At 40.0% G+C, this 25,164-nt stretch overlaps 1 protein-coding gene across 6 annotated transcripts in view; it reads right to left on the reverse strand.

Moving 5' to 3' along the window:
- Window positions 1-25,164, reverse strand: part of SHROOM4 (shroom family member 4) — a 250,223-nt gene that overhangs the window by 34,831 nt on the left and 190,228 nt on the right. For all 6 annotated transcript variants that reach the window (XR_010154763.1, XR_001714036.3, XR_001714035.3 and 3 more), the window contains 2 exons: window positions 8,190-8,996; window positions 3,613-3,793 (listed from right to left, as the gene is read on the reverse strand). Coding sequence is in view for 3 of the 6 variants with exons in the window: in XM_016943400.4 (XP_016798889.1) it covers window positions 3,613-3,793; window positions 8,190-8,996 (988 nt within the window). In the remaining 3 variants the exon portion in view is untranslated. The remainder of the gene's footprint in view (window positions 1-3,612; window positions 3,794-8,189; window positions 8,997-25,164) is intronic.

The following is a 25,164-nucleotide window of genomic DNA, read 5'->3' on the forward strand; positions in this document are numbered from 1 at the left end:
GTGTGTGTGTGTGTACTTTTAGTAGAGATGGGGTTTCATGATGTTGGCCAGGCTGACCTCAAGTGATCAGCCCCCCTCAGCCTTCCAAAATGCTGGGATCACAGGTGTGAGCCTCTGCACCCAGTCCCTTCCTGGGACGATTTAATAAATAGGAGCTACAGTCCTTTTGAGAACCTAGGCTGGAAAAGCATTTGCACTAAGGTATTTGCCTATCACTTCATTCATTCTCCTTCAATCCATTTAAGTACCTCTCAAGTTCATGACACTATGCTAGATCTTTGCTTCCTTAGCTTGGCTTTTGAGGCCTTTTGGATAAGACTGTGAGTTCTGGAGTTATAACGACTGGGTTTGATTTATAGCTTTGCCACTTCGTAGCTGTGGGACCTTGGGTGACTTGACATTATTGAGCTTCACTTTCTTTATCTGTAGAATGGGGATAATTGCTTTACCCACTGGATTGAGTCATAATAAGGAGTCAATGAGATTATGCATGCAAAGTGTTTGGCCCATAGTAAGTGCTGCGTAAAAGCTAGGCTGCTATTATTTGTTACTCAGTCTGGCCCCACCTTGCCATTCTAATGTCCCTCCTCAGAGCCTTTCAGAATTAGCTCCTCATTCTCCTCTGTGTTCACAACACTCATTCTTGTGTTCCTGAGTAGCTTATGCAGTTCCACCTACTCTTTATCTCTTTCTTCATTTTGATTATTCCTAAATTTCTTCAGGGGACAGCTCTGCCCCTCCCCTCCCTCACAGGAAGCCCTCCTCTGTAAGTCTTCTTTCAGTGATCTTTTTTTGTCCGAGCTTTTAAGTATTTTAGAATTAGAACCCGATAGTGTAACTTGAAGTTCCTCACTTTCTATTCCTTGTGTGTGTCTGATCTCTCACCTGCTATTGATTGTAAGTTTCTTAAGGGAAGTGCTGTCCGTGTCTTCTGATTTGTCTCCCCTATAGATGAGTACAGTCACAGGGAAGTACAGCAAAGTTTTAGAGTCAGAGACATCTGGATTCCAATTCCACCTCCAAACTCTATGGCCTTAGGATAGATACCTAATCCCACTTCTGTTTCCTCATCTGTAAAGAGGACACCTCCCCAACTCCAGAGATTTTCTGATGGGTAAATGAAACCACATAAGTAAAAGACTTAGTATTATGACTGGCACTTAAATGCTCAATGCATGCTTACTAATGTTATTATTATTATTAAATTAGTTCTACAACATACTCCAAACTAATAGATACTTGTCTAGCTGCAAGGTTATGACAAGAATGGCCTTGTCCCAGGCTGCCCATAGCCTCTGTAGACAGTATTGCTTTGTGGTTAAGAGCACAGAGACTCCAGTACCAGACTACCAGAGTTTGAACTCCTGCTCTGCTGGAAAGTAGTGGTATTATATACGACCTTGAGCAAATTACTCAACCTCTCTGCACGTCAATTTCCACATCTAAAAAATAGGATAACAATAGGACCTACCTCATAGAGTTGTTATGAGAATTAAATAAGTTAACACATGTTACATGTTTAGAATAGTATCTTGTTCATAGGAGTATGCTTCAGTGTATGTTTTAATCTTATTCTAGCCCAAGCACTGGGCCCATAGGCTTGTAGTTTTCTGGAATGTATTCCCCTCTAGTAGTTTAATTAGAGATGTCCAAAGTGACCAAGACTAAGAAAGCCTCCTCCAGGTTCCAAGACCTGTTGTCATATTTTAGAACTCTTCAAAAGTCAGGAGATCACCATGATCTCAGTCTGAAGTATAATAGGTTTGCATTTGGGGAAAGTTCCAAAACCCACTGAGAACTGGGGATCAGTGATATGAATAAGGCAACACAATTAGATGAAGAGGCTGTCAGTTATATTCCCACCATCTGCTCTCCCAAATAAAAGTCAACGCTGGGGACAAAGGATGGCTGGGGGCCATCTGGAAAATGACCCACTTGGAAAATCACCTTCTTACCCCAGTTCCCAAGCTCCAGGGATAGATGGAAGGATAAAAGTGGAGAGAGCCCTTTACTTCTTGGAACTTGTGCTCTACAACCTGAACCTCAGTCCTGGGGAAGTGTGATGGATAGAGTTGTGGAGTCATCACAGATCCAGCCAGAGCTGAGTTGTTTTTTCTGGGACATCGCAAATTGGTGACATTCCTCACCTTTCTTCCTCAGAGACAAAAACTGTCATAGCCCACCCACAATCACTTTAGTTCACTTTCTGTCGTTCTGTGCTCTGCCATTTCTGATCATCTCTCTCTTTTCCTGGTCAGACTTCTAGGTTTGCCCCTGCAGAGGCCAGGCCCTGAGTAAGCTAGGAGTACCCCTGCTCGGGGAACATGGAATCCAAGGAAGCAGACATCTGCATCAGTAAAACTTCAACACCACCATGCTTCCAATTCTTCCCCTGACATTTTGCTTCAGATAGGAAATTCGAGGAAGGACTCTTGCAAATGGCCCTGTAACTTCCTACGGGTCATATCCTGAAAGAAACGTGGGCAGAACAATTTACATTGAGTTTAGATGTCCACAAAGAGGTAAATTGAGCCTTTGAGGTTGCCATGACAACCCTATTTGCTTATGAAATACAATAGGTAAGTGCAGGGAGGGGAAAGTGATTCCAAGAATTGGATTAGAAAACCAGACTAGTGGTACTTAGACAAAGAAAGGAAAGCTTTGGAACGACAACAACATCATCATCTCCACTTAACTATTTTGTACTTTTAAGACATAATCGACTATCCTTGCAAACAAATACTAAAGTTTGCCAGCCTATAAGTTGTCCTTATTTTACTTAGTCTCTTCTGTCTCCCACAAAGTTGCACAAAGAATAAAAATCAATGGCACTGCCATTGGTTAGAAGAGCCCACTGGCAGAAACTCTGATGTGCCCTGGGTAGTGAGTTACTTACAAGGCTGGCTTAATTCAGAGAGACAGCATGTACTGTACAGTAGAAATTCAGACAGTCTTGACTTCAAGTGCTGGATCTACCATTTAGTCTGTAATCCCTGGGCAAATTAGTCCCTTCAACTAGTAAAAAAGGGATAGTAATATCTGCCTTGTTGGGCTGTTCTTTTCTTTTTTTCTTTTTTTTTTTTTTTTGAGACGGAGTTTCACTCTTTGTTGCCCAGGCTGGAGTGCAGTGGCGCGATCTCGGCTCACTGCAACCTCCGCCTCCCGGGTTCAAGCAATTCTCCTGTCTCAGCCTCCCGAGCAGCTGAGATTACAGGTGCCCGCCACCACGCCTGGCTAATTTTTGTATTTTTAGTAGAGACGGGGTTTTACCATGTTGGCCAGGCTGTTCTCAAACTCCTGACCTCAGGTGATCCACCCACCTTGGCCTCCCAAAGTGCTGGGATTACAGGCGGAAGCCACCGTGCCCAGCCCTTGTTGGGTTGTTCTAAGGATCACAGAGACAATAATGATGATTATGATTGTTATTATTATTATTGACTGGATCAAAAATAGACAGGACTTGGATCTGTGAGAAATCCAGAGAGGCTGTATGGTTTCCATACTGAAAATATGGGAATGCGAGATGTTCTAGAGAGTGTAGAAGGCTGGTCATCCTCCAGATACATTCAAGCTAAATTCTGAAAATCTCTAGGACACATCAAAAAACTTTACCTTTTTTTGAGCCAGTTCATGGTCAACTTCCTCCTCTCCTAGGCCAATCTCTGCCATCTCAGGTTGGTCTTTCAGTTTGTTCAGCAGCTCTGCCTTGGCCACAGAAATATTGTAATAAGCTGAGTAAGAGGTAGGGATTCCTGGGGCCCCTGGAGGAGGCGAAAAGTGCTGAAACTCTTGTCTGTGGAAACAAAGAATGACCATTTGAGCACCTCTGTTGAGAGGCTGCTGACATTTCTGCTTCTTAATTTCTCCATCTGAAAAATGGAACCCTGCTTCACCAAGGAGTTGAAAAAAATGGAGAAGGCACTGTTCAAATGTAAACAGGCCACATGAAGGCAAACTGGAGTTAAGTAAAGGTAAGTTTTAAGAACTTAGAAGGCTATTTCCATGCCCCTGACTTCATCGGCTAGGGAGACTTCTTTCGAGATAATTTGGTTTGGTCATTAACACTCAATTAAAATCCAGAAAACCTGGCAGGCCTTCTGATCATCATCCCTTTGGTGCATGACCCCAGTATGTGGATCCCAAAGTAGGGGCTAGGTGGTAGAGAAGTATCTGAGACCTTATCTATTGGTTCTCCAAGCCTGTTGGCCTCCCTCAGACCTACCCCTGGATCTCAACCCATCCTGGCTCTATCTAGTCTTCTTGCTTACAAAGGCACCCTGTGGCTTTCCTGGACACTCTCATCATTTTTTTCTTTTCCAATGCCACTCCTACTTGAAATGGACCCTCTGCTGCAGATCTCCCACAGCAAAGAGGTCACCCATGACCTCAACAGTGGTCACCATGTTGGAGGCTGCGGTTAGCACCCTGCCAGGGACTTGTCACCGCCCACCACATCTCTCATGAACTCTTCAGACATTGCCTGCTGTAGGGCAGGACTTCAGCCTGAAAAGGGATAGCATCTCTCCACTTCTGGCATATTCCCAATGGCTCCTGCCTCCTCCATGGTTGTAGAATGAAATGGGGAAAAAAATGGAACCAGTGGCACCCAGGGGCTTGACAAGTATAGCAACAGACCCTGTTGTCTTGGGTTCACCAAAGCCTGTGGGGCTGAGGCATTGCTTCTCAGAGCCCCAGCCCATGAAATAGAACTTCTCAGGAAAAAAAGTAGTTCTGGTTCCATGCTGGCTTGGGTTTGGCCTCTTCTGCCATCAAAGCTTCCAGTCTGGTGTGAGGAAGGAAGTAGAGAGAAATGCTACAATGTTAGGTCTCAGCGATGGAGGGGCAAATAATTTTGCCCGTGGTTTATGCTAGGGGGTGGCCCGCCCTCACTATATTCTCATTGCCTGCTAGCCACTCCCATCCTCCACCTGTCTGTGTCACTACCCCTTCGCTAACCTCTAGCTGTTTGAAAGGGAAAATAGGAGAAACTCATTAGTCATTTTTGCAGCTATTTGCAGTTCTTAAAGGTCAAAAATAATGGTTAAAAGGCTCCACAGCTATTTACTGATTCATGCTATGCTGTCTCCTAATTCATCACACAAAAGAAAGTTGGGCCCGCCAATATTTTTTATCCTAGGTAAATTCATTTATATGTAAGTTTCAAGCTTGTAACACTGATAAAAGAACAATACTAGCTAACATGCACACCATACTTACCATGCCCCAGAAACCATCCTAAGATAGATACATGCACACATAGGTATATATATATATAATTGAATGCTCATGAAAACCATTATACAGATAAGGAACATGAGGCAACATGAGGTACAGTGACTTCCTCAAGGTCACCAGACATTAAATGACAGACCTGCAATTTGCACCTGGACAACCTGACTCTAGAATCTGTGCTTCAAGCTGCTATGCTATACTGCCAAAGGGACAACTTGAGATCATATAAAAGCCTACATGTAAGGAATTTTCTGGCTGGAGTATATCTATGTTAGCAGATAATGGAGAATATTCCGGAGGGAATATGAAGGTCTGAACTTAGGGAATTCCTATCTACAAGAAAAATATTTAGGGTATGTGTGAAAGTTCTGTGTCAGAAGGTGTTATAAAGGAAAAAAAGGATGTGCTAATTGGAGACTCAGTTCCCCAGCATACACATCCCTGCATCATATTATAGTATATCACATTAGGCACTATATTCTAGGGATCCTTTCCTTATCACCTCCATTAATAGGGAAGTGATTACAGGTGGTCTATGTAGTAAACATCAAAGCAAAAAGCAGATTCCTTTCACAGAGCACTGAGAGGAAATGCATAGAGTCCATAAAGCAAGCTATACCTATACCTGAATCAGTTATTAGACTTAAATAATACTTAATTATTCCACTAACTGGCTTCTGTGTGTATCCCAGCATTTTTTAACAGAACAGTATGTAGGTTATAAAGGTACTAGAGTTTAACTTGGCTGAAATTAGGATATCTTTGTTTGCATTTTAGATTCAAAATATTATGCATCTATATGTCCTTTACAAAATCTTAACGCTGCTTCCTTCTGGCTAGGACACTGTCCTCTCCTAGGGTCTGGAATAGAATCTTCTTCAAGAGCCCAGAGATCATGGGATGATATAGCAAGCATAGTGAGCTACCTGAGATCTTGTGACAAAGTTACTTTATCTCCCTGGGCCTTGCTTTTTTCATCTAAGAAATGGAGAAGATGAATGGTAACTATTTCATAGGTTTATTTTCATGATTAAATCAATCATTACCCAAAGTGCTTAGAACAATGCAGGGCACATAGTAAGCAATCAAAAAAATTAGCTATTTTGGGAATGATGCTGTTCCTTAAATCTCCATCACTCAAAGGAGCATCTAATTGATTTTGTAGTCACAAGCAGAGCTGTGTGCAAACAAATGTTTTCCCTTACATCCTAGAGTCATTAAAAATAAATCTCTGGAGCAAGTTACAAGATCTCTAGTAATAGTGATTTCTTTCTGTCTGGCCAAGGTGCCAAGGCAAAGGGAGCTACACAAAGAAGGAAGAACCAGGGCTTGTAACTGCTGCCTCTGGTACACCTTGCCCTACAGGAGAGAAGAGGACCCTGTGACTCCTGGCCTATGGAAAGAATAAGATCTCTCTGGGAGAGGCTGCCTAGGAAGGCAAAATAAGCATGGGCTTTGGAGTCAGACAGCTCTGGCTTTGAATGTTTGCTGTGTAACTTGGAATTAGTTAGTTTCCTCATCTGTCAAATGGGGATAATAATGGCTAATAGGGCTATTGGGAGGATTAAATGAAATAGATACATAATGTCTGGCAGTGTCTGGTATATAAGAAATACTTAATAAATGTTCATCCATTCATTTATTTGTTCTTTCTTCTTAAATATTTGTTAAGTGCCTACTATTGGGAGGTCATTGGTTCCCTTTTCCCTGCTATGATAGATAACAATCACAGGTATTTTTCACAAAATGTTTTCTAATTACAATGAGAATGCTCCCCAGGTAGAAGAACAGCTTGAGAAGCAGCCACATGGGATCTAATGAAGGATTCTTAACAGTGCCTGGGAGCCAGGCCCTGTAAATGCTGTGCTTATGGCATCTTGGGCTGGAAAACTGATCAACTAGCTCCAGATAGACAAGTCACAGATTTGTCTGACAATAAAAGACATGATAACAAGGTACTTCTAACCGCAACAAGTCTCAGGCAAATCCCTGCTATAAAGAGAGTTAAAGAAAGCACTTATAAGCCACCTGCCTCCCGAACCTCAGCCCCAGCAGAGAGTGGGCTGAGCTCTCCACAGGAGAGCAGGCGGAGCTGCTGACAGCCAGAGCACTGAGCAATAATAGCAATGATGGTCCTGGGGCTTTTGCTTTGGAGCAAAAGAAATTAAAAAAAAAAAACCCAACCATGCACTATAGGGCATGCAGATGACAACTGGCTCAGTGGAGTGAACAAACACTGGCAGTCCTGCTGCCAGAACACACTCTTGCTTTGGCCTCCCTGCCCAGGCAGCTCACCCTGTCAACTACCACCTATTACACACCCACATGAATGCAAAGAGGCAGGTAAACAAGGAGGGGGAGAAAGTGGAAGAGAAAAAGAATGTCCTTATCTATTGTAAGGAATTATCAAGGCATGAAGCACCCAGCCCCAGGAATACCTTTGATGCTGGTGGTTGTGGGGGGACGAGTTTAGAAGCCCAGGCTACTTGTCCTAGAGCAGAGGCAGGTCAGGTTGTGAGCTGGCCTCTTATTCTGGAGGGCAAGCAGAAGAGAAGGCAGGAAAAGTGCCTGAGCCAGGTTTCTGGGAAAGACCTAGTATAGGCAACAAGTGTTCAATGCCTTTGGGATCAGGGGCCAGAAATTGATGGATACCATGAAGACACACTAAGGAAAAGTACAGTACTTTAATAAAGATATTTAGGGATAAGAACATGATATTTACTGAGCATGTACTATGTGCTAAGCATGGAGCTATATCCTTTATGTAGATTATCTTAATATTCATAACAATCATGTGAAGCAAGTATCATTATACCCATTTTCCAGGTAAGAAAACTGAGGCTGGGAGCAGTTTAACTGGCCAGCCTGAGGTCATCCAGTTAGTAAATAGTGGAGGTAAAATTCAAACTTGTGCTGCCTGCCTCTTCAGAGACCTAGTATCTTTCATATGTACTTACTTGGCGGATTCAGTGGCTTCCTGTTCCGATGTCCTCCAAAGCCCACCAATGCCATAGTAGCAAGGGGGCTGAGCCTGCTCAGGTTGAGATCCCAAGTGACCCCTTATTGGAGGCAAGAAATCACTGGAATGGAGTGCAAAGGATTCTTGCTCTGCTGGGACACTTTGTGAACCCTGTCTCGAGCCCTCCAGGTGGCCAAGGCTGAGGGGTTGTGGCTGCTCTAGGACCTCCTCAGGATTGAGAGCACAGGAACTAGAGGTTTCTGAACTGAAATACTGGGGTGGCAGCTCCTCTTCCTCCTCCTCTGCCTCCTCCTCCTCCTCTTCCTCTTCTTCTTCTTCTTCCTCCTCCTCCTCCTCCTGTTGCTTCTGCTGCTGCTGTTGCTGCTGCTGTTGCTGCTTCTGCTGCTGGGCTGCACGAAAGAGCCTGTACTTCTCCCAGTTGGGAGGAGGAGGGCGAGGAGGAGGAAAGGCCTTCTTCCTGGCTCCGAGAAGATCCGACTGGGTCTCATCACCTTTGCTAAAGAGCTCCCTCCTATGCTGCCCCCAGGCCCGGGTGCTTTGGGGCTCCAAGCTGATGTGACTCTCTGAGAAGGCACGGCTGCGCAGTGGGTGGGGCATGGAGGCAAGGGAGCTCCCCTCCTCATAAACTGAAGTTTCCTCTGATTTTTTCAAAGCATGTTTGAAGTCTCCAAGGAGGTCAAGAGAAGAAATTGCTCGGTAGCTTGACAAGTCCAGTGCTGGGTTCTCAAGGCAAGGATGGAAAGGGGTTGCCCATGAAAAGCTAGTCTTGGAATGAGCCATTTCCCTGCAAAACATCAGATGAGTACTGAGAAAAACAAGCAAGTTGCAGATAGGCCCATATTTTGGATGACAACATTTATATAAAATTTAAAATGTCCACAAAACAATGTAGTATGTGTAGTAAATGTAATAATAGTAATAATAATATTATAATAATGATAGCTAACACTTACTGAGCATACACTAAATACTAGGCACTGTTTAAGTGGTTTCCATGTCTTCACTTATCTAATCCTCACAATAACCCCAGGAGGTAGCTATTACTATTGCACTGATTTTACAGTTGGGGAAACTGAGGCATAGAGCATTTAAGTAACTTGCCTGGGGTCATAAAGCTAGTACGTGGTAGAGCTAGGATTTGAACTTGAACAGTTTAGCTCCAAAGTCTGGATATACACATACTACCCCAGTCTGTTTATAGGAGTCAGATTGCATGTGCTGTTTTCTGGGGCTTACAAGCCTGGTTATCCTGCCTCATCTGTTGTTTTTGTTTGTTTTTCATTATAAAAATGTTGAATATTTAGAAATGTACAGAGATTGATTGCCATAATACCCATGTTCCTACCTATCACCCAGACTTAGTAAGTTTGAATACTTTGCCATTTATGTTTTATGACTGTTTCTTAAGAAATAATACCCTTCACATAACTCTCCACTTCCATTCCCCTATTGCCTCTCTAGATGCAACCTGTATTATGAATTAGATATATATACTTTCTATGTTTTTATACTTGTAACAAAAAACACCACACAGGTCATTCATAGTTATCTGCTATTTTGGATTTAAAATATCTCCTTCTGGCCAGACACAGTGGCTTATGCCTGTAATCCCAGCACTTTGAGAGGCTGAGGTGTGTAGATCACTTGTGTCCAGGAGTTCAAGACTAGCCTAGGCAACATAGCAAGACCCTGTCTCTAAATTTTTTTTAATTAGCTGTGCATGATGGTGCGTGCCTTTAGTCCCAGCTACATGGGAGGCTGAGATGGGAAGACAGCTTGAGACTGGGAGGTCGAGGCTACAGTGAGCCATCATTGCACCACTGTACTCCAGCTGGGGTGACAGAGTAAGACCTTGTCTCAAAAAAAAAAAAATATCCTAATGCAATTCCAATCAGAATTCTCAATAGGAATTTTTAAACGACATTTAACTACAGAATTTTTAGAAAATTAACTTGTAATAAAAGCAGGATATAATATTAAAGAGTATTCTGCTACAGAAGAAATGGGGAAGGGGGTAAGGGATAAGGTATATTATAAAATAATTGTAATTGAAACTGTGTTATTGATCAACAAAACAGAATAGAAAGTTCAGAAACAAAGCAGACTACCTATAAAAACATCATATACATAATCTTCCCCCAAAAAGGAGATAAAGAAATATTATTTAATAAATCTTTTTGAGATAACTGCAAAGCAGTGCTTTTTGGAGCTACATCATATATTATATACCAAAATAAATTCCAGATCAAGAGTCATGGATATGTGTGTGTGTGTGTGTGTGTGTATAATTTTAATATATTATATATGTTATATGTGTATATATATGTGTATATATTATGCACATATGTAACATAAGAAAAACCTATCAGAAAATTAAAAAGACTATCATTGTGAGGTGAAATAAGATTCTCATAAGCAATAGAAGAAAATCTCCAAATAAGTCCAGGTTTATTTGAATTTACATAGAAATTCAAACTTCTGTATAATAAACACTGACTAAAGTTAAAAGACATCTCTTTAGCCTCAGAGTGTAAAGAGTTAAGCCCTCTAAACCACAAGATCTGGTTTCCTGCTGTAGCCTGTGAGCAATCAGCATCATGCTAAGTCCTGCCCAGTGACAGGAAATTCCAGGGGTTCAATTAAATCATCATACAGAATATCCATTCAATAATCATGATGAAGATTGGAAATAGTTCTTTAAAAAATAATAATACACATAATAATAGCCAAATTCAGACAGAATGGAAGACAAAATGTCCTTAATTCTCCTCTTATCCCTCCCCCATTCTGGTCAGCTCACCACTCATGTGGATCAGAAATTCATATCCAGACATACCCACTATCTTCTCATTTGGGCCTTTGCACACTTATAGATCATTAAAATTATAACAATCCCTTTTGTGCAAACTGTTCCACCTGGCATATTCTCTCTCTCTTTCTCTCTCTCTCTCTCTCACACACACACACACACACACACACACACACACGGTGATGGACAAGTGGAAAGTAAAAAAATGACAAACGTGTACCAGGCAGAGAAGCCTTTCCTGACTACTTTATCAAAAATAGAGACAACTTACATTTAATTATCCTTATTCTACTTCATTCTTTGAGTATTCATCTTCATCCCCACCTGATATCATATCACATATCTATTTTTACTTGATTATTTTCTGCTGCAATCTCTAACTAAAATGTAAGCTCCATGAGGGCAGGATCTTGTCTGTCTCATTCATAGGTTTCTAGTGCCTGGCACACAGTAAGTGTTCAATAAATATGTTTAACAAAGGAATTAAGGTCAAAATTAAAGAAAAAATAAATTATGATACTCATTTCATACATAAGTTGAATTAAAGGCAAAATGCAATAAATAAGACAAAGAAGGGCACTATAATGTTAACAACTGGAACACATGATGGTCTACCTCCTCTGATCTTTTATGAACCAAAAAACATAGCATAAAAATTCTTAAAGCAAAATCTATAGCAAATGCAAAGGTAGAAAAAAAGTAGAAACAAAATATGAGACTGTTTCAGCTGATGACAGATCATGACAGTCAAAAACTAAGATAATGAGAAAATCTAAATTTCTTCATATACTGAAACAGACTATATTTTTTTAATCAAGGGCCCATTGAGTATATTTTTAATTGGCTATATACTGAGCCAGAAAATGGAAGTAGTACAGACCATATTTTCTAATGACAATACGGTAACACTAGTAGTACAGACCATATTTTCTTTTTTTCTTTTTTTTTTTTCTTTTTTTGAGACGGAGTCTCGCTCTTTCGCCCAGGTCGGACTGCAGTGGCGCTTTCTTGGCTCACTGCAAGCTCCGCCTCCCGGGTTCACGCCATTCTCCTGCCTCAGCCTCCCCAGTAGCTGGGACTACAGGCTCCCGCTACCGCGCCCGGCTAATTTTTTTTGTATTTTTAGTAGAGACGGGGTTTCACCGTGTTAGCCAGGATGGTCTCGATCTCCTGACCTCGTGATCCGCCCGCCTCGGCCTCCCCAGACCATATTTTCTAATGACAATACGGTAACACTAGAAATTAATAACAAAATGAAAATAAAAATCTTTAGCATGTAGAAAATAAACGGGAAAAAAATTCTTCCACTTTAGCCAAAGAGAAAATCTAATTTGAAATTGTTGAATATCTAGAAAATGACAACAAACAATGAAAATATCAGAAGCTAGAGGATATGGTTGACTAAAGCGGTAGTTAAAGAAAAACTTGTAGGCGGGGCGTGGCAGCTCACTCCTGTAATCCCAGCACTTTGGGAGGCCGAGGCGGGCGGATCACTTGAGGCCAGGAGTTCCAGACGAGGCTGTCCAACATGGTAAAACCCTGTCTCTACTAAGAATAGAAAAATTAGCCAGATGTAGTGGCCTGCGCTTGTAATCCCAGCTACTCGGGAGGCTGAGGCAGGGGAATTGCTTGAACCTAGGAGGCGGAGGCTGCAGTGAACTGAGATCGCGCCAATGCACTCCAGCGCTCCAGCCAGGTTGACAGGGTGAGACTCTGTCTCAAGAAAAAGAAAAAGAAAATAGCCTTAAATACTTATATTAGTATGTAAGAATGAATTAAAATAAATGAATTAAGCATTCAACAAAAGAAGAAAAGAATCATAAAAATAAACCTAAAACAAAGCAGAAAGACAATAAAACTAACGGCAGAAATTAATATACTAGAGAACAACTGATAGAATAATTAAAGGCAAAACCAATTCCTGAAAAGAAAATAAAAAACAATGAAACAGATTAACCACTTGCTAATCTAATTTAAAAAAAACACCCAAACACACAAAATTAGAAATTGAGAAATAACCACAGTTACAGAGTAAATGAAAAGGATAAGAGAATACTTTGCTCTACCCCATAAAACAAATTTGAAAACTTAAAGTATTTTTCTGTGAAAACAAATATTACCAAAACTCATTTCAGAAGAATGAGAATATATAAACCCACCAGTTACCATAGGAAAAAAAAGTATAAATTTGACCAAAAATAGCACAATCACATAGTCTTGTGTTAATTCTACCAACCTTCAAGGAAAAAAATCAAACCAATGTTATTTACATTTTCTAGAATCTGGAAATCTAGAGAATAGAGAGAGAAGAAAAGATTCCTGCATTACATTGATACTAAAACCCAGCAAACAGAACAGAAAAAGCAAACTAGAGACCCATCTCATCTGAGAATACAGATGCAAAAATCTTAAATAAAATATTAGCAAACAGAATCTAAGAGGATGTTAAGAAATATGATACACCATGATCAAGTGGGGTTCATCCTAGAAATGTAAGACTGGTTCAGTAATAGAAAATCTACTGATATAATTGACAACATTAATAAATCAAAGGATAAAAGGCACATTACAATTTCCCTAATGCTAAAATGTATTTGATAACAATTCAACATCACTTCCAGATAAAAAAAAAACCTAACAGAAAAAGATGTCTATTTCCATAATACCATCGTTATCATCAGACTTTTGTTTTAAAGTCAAAAACCAATATTGTGCTTAATGGCAAAACACTAGAGGTATACCCATTAAAAACAAGAACAAGGCAAAGGTGCCCACTTTCCCCACTAATATTTAATATTGTTCTGAAAGCAATAGTGCAATTTAACAAAATAAAGATGTAAACATTGGAAGAAGGGGATATCTTCTCATTATGTATAGATGATACGATTATTTATCTGGAAAATTCATCAGAAACTTTTTTTTTGAGACAGAGTCCAGCTCTGTCACCTAGGCTGGAGTGCATGATCTCCGCTCACTGCAACCTCTGCCTCCCAGGTTCAAGCGACACTCGTGCCTCAGCCTCCCAAGTAGCTAGGACTATAGGCATGCACCACCATACCCGGCTAATTTTTGTATTTTTAGTAGAGACAGGGTTTTGTCATGTTGCCCAGGCTGGTCTCAAACTCCTGGCCTTAAGCAATCCACCCACTTCGGCCTCGCAAAGTGCTAAGATTACAGGCATGTGCCACTGTGCACAGCCTCCTCATAAACAATTTAAAAATAATACCAACAACAGGAAAATTCAGTAAGGTGTCAGGGTATAAAATTCATATATGGAAATCATCTTTTCTACATAGATGCAACAATTAGTTAGAATATATAATGGAGGGAAAGATCACATTTACTGCAGCAATTATAAAGGTAAGATGCCTAGAAATAAACCTAACAAGATATATGCAGGATCTATACGCAAAAACTTTAAAACTCTATTGAGAAACATAAAACTAGATGCACATAAATGAAAGGACTCACAATTTCCTAGCAACGATGACTCAACATTGTTAAGATGTCAACTCCAAGTGAATCTATAAACTTAATAGAAACTCAATAAAAGTGTCAACAAACTGCATTTTGGAACATTATTGTGAATTTCATATGGGAAAATTAAAATCGTAAGAATTATTATGAACGGTATGGAAAAAGAGAGATGAAAGAGGGAAGACCAGCCCTACCAATTATTGAAATAATTTCTAAAGTTAGCAGTAAATAAGGCAGTCTCACAAATAGAAAGGTAGATCCATGGAATAAAACAGAGAACACTAGAACACTGAAGTCAACTCAAATGCATAGGGGAAGTTAGTTTGTGATGAAGCATTTCAAATAGTGGGGGAAGGATGAATTATTCAATACGTAGTTTTAGAACTGGATAGCCATTGAGACAAAAATAAAGCTGAATCATCGTATCACTTTTTACAACGAAATAAAGTTTAGATGTATCAAGACTCAATTGTCAAAAAAATACCATAAAGGTACTAGAAGAAAACATTTTTAAAAATATAAAATAATCTTGGCAGGATAAGTTCTTTTTAAGTAAGACACAAAACATAAAAGTAATAAGGGAAAGTTTATAAATTTGACTTCCTAAAACTTAAAAAATTATGTCCAGAAAAAACACCATAAAGTCTAAAGATGAAGATATACTGGGAAAAATATTTGTAACATATACAACTAAGAGTAAATATCCTTAATATGTGAAGTATGCTTACCAATCAATAAAAGGGACCAACAACTCCATAGGGAGAAAAAGGTATAGTTCACAGAAAATGACTTATCAATTTACCAAAAGGTGTTCGACCTCACTTAAAATTTAAAAAATGCAAATCCAAACAATAATGACACTTTTTAAATAAAAAAAGTTAAAGAATTAATGAGGGTATAAGGAAACAGGTGATCTTACACACTGTTGGTGGGAGTTGAAATTAGCATAACTCCTAGGGAGGGCAATTTGGAAGGCAAAGAAGGTAAAATGTGCATATCCTTTGACCCAGTAGTTCAACTTCTAGGGATTTATCCTACAGACACATTCCAACATGAACACAAAGAGATATCCATAAGGATATTCACTGTAGATTTGTATGTAATCACAAAAGACTGGAAACCATCTAAATGTCCTTCAATAGGGACTAAATAAAATAGGGAATATCTATATATGGAACACTATGTAGCGTTAAAGGTGATGCAATAGAGCTATGTGTAACATAGAATAATCACTAAAATAAAAAAGCAGGATGTACAATAGAAAAGATATGCAATATGTTCCCATTTTTGTAAAAAAGAATGTATATACATGCACACACGTTACTTTTCTGGAAGGATACACAACAAATTGCCAGTAATGTCTCTTGTAAAGAGTTGTACTGATGGTTTGGGGTGAGATTCTCTTATTGTGTGTGTGTGTGTGTGTATACACTAAATGCATTTATTACTTTTTTCAATTAAAAATTAGTAAAAAGAAAAATAAAGCATAAATCTGATTTTGTTATACATTTTTCTGCTTGAAGCCTACATTATTCATAAAATACAGACCCTTACTAGGATTTGTTAGGTTTCTTAAAATTCTGCCTTTCCTAACCTCCCACACTTCTTTTTGCCTTTACATGCTGTTTGCTCTTTATCTTCTCTTTCCGCCTCTTTATCTGACTTACTTTTAGATTTCCACTGAGATATCATTTCCTTGAGGAAGCCTTCCCTGATTCCCCCAAAGCATGGGATAGGTGCCCAGACTGTCCTCTAACAGCACCCATTAATTTTCCTAGCACACTACTGCTTAGTTGTCTGCCCCTTCCACATAACCATATTGAGGGTGAAGGCACATGTCAAGTTCACCACTATATCACTAGTATCCAGCACAGTGCCCGGCACACAGTGGGTGCTCAGTACGTATTTCTTCAATGTGAAATAAATGCAGGTTTGTGTGACTATGGAAAAGAAGAAAAGTTAGATCTTTTTTACTGTAACCTCGTAGCCCAGGTTGCCAGGCAATGGGAACAATGAGTAGCAGGTAAAGCAGTCAGCAGCTGTCCAATTGCTCCAGAATCTGATTGGGGTTTGTGTGTGGTGGGGGGAGGGGGAGTGGGCTGGGATTTACCTCGAGGCTGTGTTTGCAAAGCAAGTCTGTTGTTTTTACCTAAATTGCGTATTTATTTGGGGTAGCGCAAGCTAATGGAAATTATTTGCTTTGCTCAACCTTATCAAGCTTCCTAATTCTATTACTGGGCTGACTTACCCTACAGTGCTCAAAGAGCACCAGAGTTCATGAGCTGCATGGAGCTTTGCTGCTTTGATCAAAGCTGGTGCCTTGTCAATGCCGTCCTTAGCTACACATCTCAAAAGATGAGGTGCTTATCTCATGTAGGTGCTTTCATAAAATGCTGCTTCCTACTTCAACTGGGTGCCTGGCCAACGCCCTTCAGCCTTGTCCAATCATTTTTTCAGTTTTTGGTATCCAAAGATTAACGATTAATGGGTTATTGATATTTACCTTGAAACCTTTATGGTCAGTTCCCTTTTTCTTCATTCTGGAGGAGTTCTGGGTTTGTAGAAAAATAAGGTCAACTCTCCACTCTACTGGGCTTTTACCATTCTTTTTTCCTTCTCCCTGAAACTGGATTTCAACCACCTACCCTTTTTTTCTGACTGGTCATTTATTTTTTAGTCTAGGGTAGTTGTGTTCACAGAACTTCTTTTATATTTATTTTTTTCTGTTTCTTGCATTTCAAAGCATAAATATGAGGACATTAGCACATATAAGAAATTAATAAATATATTGCCAACATATGTTGAGGGTACATGCTTAAAAAATTCTTTCTGAGAAGGGTACATGATCCAACTTTCATTGGAAACCACTAGTCTGGGAAAACAGCTCATAATCAAAGTGGCTCCTCATTAGAATTACCCAGGAAGTTGTTTAAAATGCAAATTCATAGGCCCCAACCCTAGAAATTGGGTTTCATACCTCTGTGGTGGGATCCAGGAATCAGCATTTTAAGCAATTCACCTAAAGGATTCTAACACAGGTGGTTCAGGGACCATATCATGGAAACAAAGGTTCAGAGTAAAAGGGTTGGGAGTGCTATGGTTTGGGGGCAGTTATTTGTTCCAATTAGGTTGGTTTCCAAACTATACATTCTGTCCCCCATCCCTCACCACACACACCTGGTTGCCCATTTGTATCTCCTGTCCCTGCCTCTCTCCCGACCTTCACCTCCAATCTAGATTTTATGAAATGCAGCAATATCCTCAAAGGCAACAATTGGGCCAATGTATTGCAGCTGTGATGAAAACAACCCTGCTCCATGATAACAATCAAATTTACCACATTTTCTTCTTCCCTAACCAGGGCACAGGACAGGCAATTGAGCAAAGCAGAAAGAACACAGTGTTAGAAAGACTTGGGTCTGAATTCCAATAAAATTTAAAAATCTGGCTCTATAACTCAAAAGCTGTGTGACCTTGAGCAAGGTATTTCACTTACCTCACTTTCAACAAAATACCCATCTTACAAATAAGCAGTCATAAGGATGAACTATGTAAAAAGGACCTAGAAATGATGCTAGGAACATGGAAAATTGCCTTCACAATTGTATGCTTCAGGCTTGCTCCTTGTTCCCATCAAGAGAATTGGACTGCACTCCCTGATTAATGTTCAACCCTGCTCAATAGCCAAGAAACCAGGAGACCTCAAGTCCCAGCCCAACCACATAGCTGACTAGCCAGGAGGCCCTAGTTTACTAAGGAGTTTAAGCCTGGACTCATTCACTCAAACTTTTCTTATCTACTAAAAAGGGAGATATAATAAAAGGCAAGTTTAGGGTTAAGAGCAGTGTGACAATCAAAAGGTCTGGATATTCAAAGGTGTCTTAAGTACTAACTATGTGTGTTAGCCTTAAAAAAATCCCCCCACCCCACCCCACCCCGGTAATAAACTCCAGAAACAGTTGGAAGAAAAGAACATGCCCTTCTAGGGACATCTGGTGCCCCAAGTCATGGAACTGTGACCCTATCTGGAGGTACTGGGCACAAGGCAACTTGGGAATTGCTATTCTCTGCATCAGCCCTCATTTTAAAACCACTGCCCTCCCACTCACGTGCCCTGTGTTGGGGCAGCCTGAGACTTGCAGAGTCACTTACATCAAGCAGGCAGAAGGAGACCAACTCCAGAAGGGGAAGGGCTACCCTTAATGGGATCATCTGGGCCAACGTGTGTACTAGTCATTCCTTCAACAAATCCTTGCTGAATATTACACTGTGCAAGATGACCAGATCAAAGGGGAGCAAAACCAATGTTGCTCCTGTCTTCCTGGCTTTAACAATTGAAGCAAAATGGTGATGGTGAAAGGGAGGCTTCCATTGAAGGGTGTCAGCCTCAAGCCAAGGATATTGGTTGGCCTCTAGAAGTCCTATTTTCAAGGGGATCAGGCCTCCTAAATGTACAGAAATTTGCAACTCTGCTTTGAGACCAAGTAAGGATTCTTTTCTTGGAGTGGAGGGCAAGGAGCTTCATTAAGGAAAAGGAACTACTCTGGTTTCTTTCTTTTCTTCTCTTCTCTTCTCTTCTCCTTCCTTCCTTCCTTCCTTTCTTTCTTATTTTTGAGACAGTGTCTTGCCCAGTCTAGAGTGCAGTGGCGCAATCTTGGCCGACTGCAACCTCTGCCTCCCAGGTTCAAGTGATTCTCATGCCTCAGCCTCCCCGTGTGCCACCATGCCTAGCTAATTTTTGTATTTTTAGTAGAAACTGGTTTTTGCCATGTTGGCCAGGTTGGTCTCGAACTCCTGACCTCAAGTGATCTATCCACCTTGGCCTCCCAAAGTTCTGGGATTACAGGCGTGAGCCACCACACCCAGTCGACTACTCTGGTTGCCAAGTGTTGGGCCCGTGTTAGGCACTTTCACACATGTATTTCCATTAATCTTCACAACAACCATTATTGTCAGTTTGCAGATGAGACTCCTGAGGCTTAAAAAGGATAAATCATTTTCCCAGCTAGTAAAAAGCACAGTGTCCAGACCTGCCTTGTCTGTCTCTGAGAGATAATCGCAGGGAAGCAGGGACTCCTGGGGTACAGCAAAAGGTATTTGTGCTACATTCATCCTCGGGCGTCCATGAAGGCTTTAGCGCCTCACTGAGGAAAGCAGAGGAAGCATGAAAGCAAACTATGAGAAAGGGCTTTGTTGACATCAGCAAGGAGACTACATCTCAAAAACAAAAGTAAATTGCCTGCCAAAACTAGGGTTGTTCATCTCTTTTCCGCTTCCATGGGTTGCCTTTTCTTCTGAAGAACAGATTTTCCCTTTTTGTTAAAATATTTTTTTTTTTTGGCCTAATAGGAATTGAAAATGAAAACCAATATTTGCAGAGACTGAAAAATCTCCTCCTACCTCTTCCTCGGCCCTTTTGAAGTTTCTTGTTTGGAAACTTTATTTTTAAGCTCACCACAATAGCTTGGCATTCTAGAATCTCAGTAGCAACAGCACACAAGCCCAACCCGTCTCGCCTTTCCCTTCCCTCAGCAGCCAAGTAAGACTGCTCCAAGAGAAACAGACACTCCCAGGTTATTGCCGAAGGAAATATTTGCAAGATCCAGGAAGTGAGACGCAAGGAGGATACACAGGGAGGGGAGAAGGACCCAGAGAGCCTGTTGCTGCCACCCCTGCTTGCCCCCTGGGCCCACAGAAATTCAAGTAATGAACAATTAGCTTGGCAACAACAAATGCAAGTGGCAGTGCTTGCCCTGAACCTTCTCTAGTCCTCAGGAGGCTGATGCAAAGTGTCCTGTGAAGAAATCAGAGAAGTCCTTGCTTTACTGGGGCTGTCCTGGGTGAAGCTTAGCTCCTTCTCTCCAATGACCCCAATCTATATTTGTTGTCAAGTAATACATACATATGCAGTCACTGTGGTAGAGAGAAAATGTGCTTCTTTGTGAATAATAGCACTGAAATGCAAACTAGTGCTAGTGATAGAAATGAAGGGAAATGGAAAAGCTTTAAGAAAGGGATGGTTCTGAGGCAGATAATAAAATGTTTATTGGTGGGGGTGTGTGTGAGGGGGTACTATGTTGTAGTGGTGGTGACAAATTTGGAGATTCGTAGAGGTCTGGTGATGTCAAAGTTCTTGTGGATTTAAGTAAGCAAAAGTGCTAGTGGATGGAGAATTCTAGCAAACCCAATTCTAGCTAGCAGTGAGAGTAAGCATGTCTGGTAAGTAACATTGTCTGTCATTGGTACGGGGATTTTTTACAAAGCCCTTGATCTTTAACTTCTCAGGTCTATATCAAACCAACATGGGCCACCTCTTCTTCAGATTTGCTTTTTAATTATAAATTCCAACAACTTGACATGTACCTAAAGAACACCATGTACATTCATATCCAACTATTTACATTTTGCCAGATTCCTTTCTGAATTTTCTTTGTGTATGGCTACTATCAGATTAGATTCAACATGTGGTTTCATATTTATTATTTTTTTGTTAATATTACAACCACTCATTTCTGGGAAAGACCCAACATTTGTATACCTGTCACTGTTGGTGGCTATTCTATTTTGTTCCAAGATGATGATATATTAGATTGGTAAACTCTTTCCATGAGTATAATAAGCACTACTATGAACATCTTTAAATAATTTTTTCCCTTTTAGGTTATTTCCTTGGGGGTATTTTTGGCCAAATAATATGAACACATATTTCTAGATTGTCCTCTAGGAAGACTAAACCCAGAAACACATACTCTTGTCACATTTTTCTAGATTGCCCTCTAGGAAGACTAAACCAATTTGTATTGTTTCCAGAAGCACGTTTCCTCACAGCCTTGCCAAGGTAGCATTTTACAATTTCTATTTATTGATTTTTTTAGTTGTTGATAGTTTAATAAGCAGATTATGATGCCTTGAAGTTACTTCTATTTGTACTTCTTTAATTGCTAGAGAGGTGGTACTTTTCCATGCAATGATTTTACTCCCTTTATTGCCTCATGTGTAAATTGCCTGTTCATTTTCCTTGCCCACTTACGAAGCTAAATCTGAAAGCTGACCTTCTACCCATTTTTATATATATATTTTTTGGACATGCAACTGTTGTCAGTGATGCTGATCCCAGACATTTTCCTCGTTCTGTTGCTTAGCTTTTTATTACATTTTGTTGTACAAAGGCTTCCCCCCCACCAACTTTTATATATTTGAATCCATCGATCTTGTCTCTGATGATATCCTCCATTTAACAGACACAAATTTATCTTCCATCCACACCTGGAATAAATATGCGATTCTACTGGTCCACTTTCTGTACAGTATGTGATATGAATCTAAGTTAATTATCCTCCATATTGATATCTAAAATTCCCAACATTTTTTAAAGGAATAGTAATTGCTTTCCCCAGTTCAGGGTTGCTTCCAGTGTGTTCTATATACTTAAAATAGCTTGAGTCTGTTTCTAGAAGCTCTTTTTTAATTTCACTGTTTGACTTTTTTTAACCCACTATCATATGGTTTTGATAATTGTTGCTTTATGATACGCTTTAAAATCTGATAGGGTAAGTCTACCATCATTAACTTTTAAAATAAATGTACTCTTTGGTATTTCTGCCCACTTACTTATTCTTCCAGATAAATTTTACTATAAATTTGACAAATTCTATAAAGTATCCCATGGTGACTCCAATTGGAGTACATTATGTCTACACATTAAATTTAGGGAGAATTGTAATCATTACTATTCAGTCTTCCTAAATTAAAGCAAAGTATATACTATGCATTTATTCATATTATTTCTCCCATTAGAGTTTTATAATTTTCCTTGAATAAGTTTCGTGTGCCTGGCGTTAAATTAATTCCTAAGTATTTAAATTCACTTAGTTATACTTGTGACAAATCCTTCCGAGCCTCTGAAGGCTGCATTCTTCTTAGGTAGTAAAGGCTTCCTGAAAAGTGTACTCTTCCTAATGAAATCAGATTCAACTCTGAATTACCCATATTCTTTCACTCAATCAGTAAATAGGAACTCTGTACCGGGTATTTCACACTCTGCTCATGATGTGGTGTGACAAAGGGAAGGAAGAGAACCCTAGGCTGAGAATGGAAAATCCTAAGTAGAGCTCTAGTTTGGTCACTTACTTGCTGTATAATCCCAGTAGTAATGGGCTCTGAAGTCAGATGCCTGTTTGACCTTGGGCAAATGACTTTAATCTCTTTGTGAGTCAATTTCTTCATCTGCAAAACTGGGTCAATAAACAGTAATGCTCTCACGGGGTTATTATAAATAATAAAATACTTCATATGAAATGCTTACAAAAGTGTCTGACACAGAATAAACACTCAATAAATGTTAGCTATTATACCTGTTGTTGCTGCTGTTAATGGTATAATACCTTTTCTGAGTCTTGGCTTCCTCATCAGTAAAACGGGAAAAATAAGGTTTAACCTCAGTGTTGTTGTGAGAATTAACTGTGGTCATGCATATAAAAACACCCTACACATTCTAAAGTTCTGTGCAAAGTGAAAAAAATGGAAAGGGTCACAGCAGGCAATCATAGGTACAGAAAACCAAGAGAGATAATCCAGAAAATAACTTATTTTGGCTTTTAAATATATCACAGTAATGTAGCTTTTTCTCCCTGTAGATCTACTCACCATTTTTATCCCTCCTGCTAATATTACAATTTTTACATTCTCTTCACGGAAAACCAAATAACAGTGGAGGAAGACAACTAAGAGTATAACTACCTGAAATTATCAATTCATTGCAGGCTTCCAGGCAAAGAGAGTGGCTTAAGAATACACATTTGATTTTTCCACCTACACTCATCATTCCAGTTTTTACAGAAATAACATAGTAAATGTTAAAATTTGTGTGTGTGGTGGTGGGGGAAGGTGTGAGGGGAAACTCTATCAGGATTTCTCCTCACAGATGTCATCTATGCCCTGGACATCTCCTAGTCCTTCTCATGTTTCCTGAGACCTTTAATTGGGACCTGCCTCTTCCATCTTCAGTGTCAATACTCCCTTTTCTATTGAGCTTTCCTTTCTGTTTTAAACTTAATTCAGTTTTCTAGATTCTGACTGAAGTTTCATTTGAACTGGTGGTTCTGAAACTTAGCTTGCGTCAGAATTGCCTGGAGGGCTTGTTAAAACAGAGATTGCTGGGCCACATCCTCACTTTCTGAATCAGTAGGTCTGAGTATGGCCTGAGAATGTGCATTTCTAACAAGTTCTCAGGTGATACTGAGGTTGCTGGGCCTGGGGCCACATTTTGAGAACCACTAAATTAAACCCAATTGCTCCCTCTAACTATCATCCTATTTCTCTCTTTCCTTTTCCTAGCTAATTTACTATTTTTAAACATCTTCCTTTTTAAACATTTTTTTTTTCTTTTGAGACAGAGTCTCGTTCTGTCGCCCAGGCTGGAGTGCAGTATCACAATCTTGGCTCACTGCAACATCCGCCTCCCAGATTCAAGCGATTCTCCTGCCTCAGCCTCCTGAGTAGCTGGGATTACAGGCGCCTGCCACCATGGCTGGCTAATTTTTATATTTTTAGTAGAGACAGGGTTTCACCATATTGGCCAAGCTGGTCTCGAACTCCTGACCTCAAGGGATCTGCCGGCTTCGGCCTCCCAAAGTGTTGAGATTACAGGTGTGAGCCACCGCGCCGGGCCCCTTTTTAAACATTTTAAAAACCACACAGTAACAATTAATCTTTGTAGTAAAATTAGCCAAAAGAAACTGGAACTCTCTTTTGCTGGTGGGAATGTAAAATGGTGCAGTTGCTTTAGAAAACGGGCAGTTCCTCAGAAAGTTAAACAATAAAATTACCGTTTGGCCCAGCAATTTCACTCTTAAATATGTACCAAAGATAATTAAAAACATAAATCTACAGAGAAACTTGTACATGAATGTTCATAGCAGTAATATTCACAATAGCCAAAAAGTGAAAACAACCCAACAGTCCATTAGTGGAAGGACTAGTAAACAAAATGTGATGCATCCATACAATGGAATATTATTTGGAAATAAAAAGGAACGAAGTACTGATACATGGATGAACTGCTAAACATTATGCTAAGTGAAAGGAGTCAGGCATAAAAGACCACATATTGTGCGATTAGAGTCATATGCAGTGCACAGAAAAGGAAGATCTATAAAGACAGAAAGTAGATTAGTGGTTGCTTAAGGTTGAGAGTGGGAATGGAGAGCAATGGCTAATGGGCATGAGGGGTCTTTTTAGGGTGATAGAAATGTTCTAAAACTGGATTGTGGTGATTGTACATCACTGTAAATTTACTAAAAATCATTGAATTGTACACTTAAAACAGGTACTTGCATTTAAATTGCATTAAATTGTACACTTAAAACAGGTACACTTAAAAGCTGCTTGCATTTCTTCTCTGTGCTCCCCCCTTACAGACCACCATGCCATCTATTTTCTATGCCTACCGCTTTACCGAATTTGCTTTCTTGAAGGTCACTTGTAATTCCAAACTGTTAAGGGCATTAACAGTCATCTGCTTATCTTCTACACTGGCAGATTTCTCCTTCTACTACTTCAGCTGCTTGACCCTTCAGTTTCCTTTGTTGATTCTTCTTCCTCATCCTGTCCCTTGGCTGGGTGTTTGACAAGCCTTGAAAGACTCAACTTGTATCTTCCACTAACT

This window comes from Pan troglodytes, chromosome X, assembly GCF_028858775.2.
Source record: "Pan troglodytes isolate AG18354 chromosome X, NHGRI_mPanTro3-v2.0_pri, whole genome shotgun sequence".
Classification (NCBI taxonomy): domain Eukaryota; kingdom Metazoa; phylum Chordata; class Mammalia; order Primates; family Hominidae; genus Pan; species Pan troglodytes.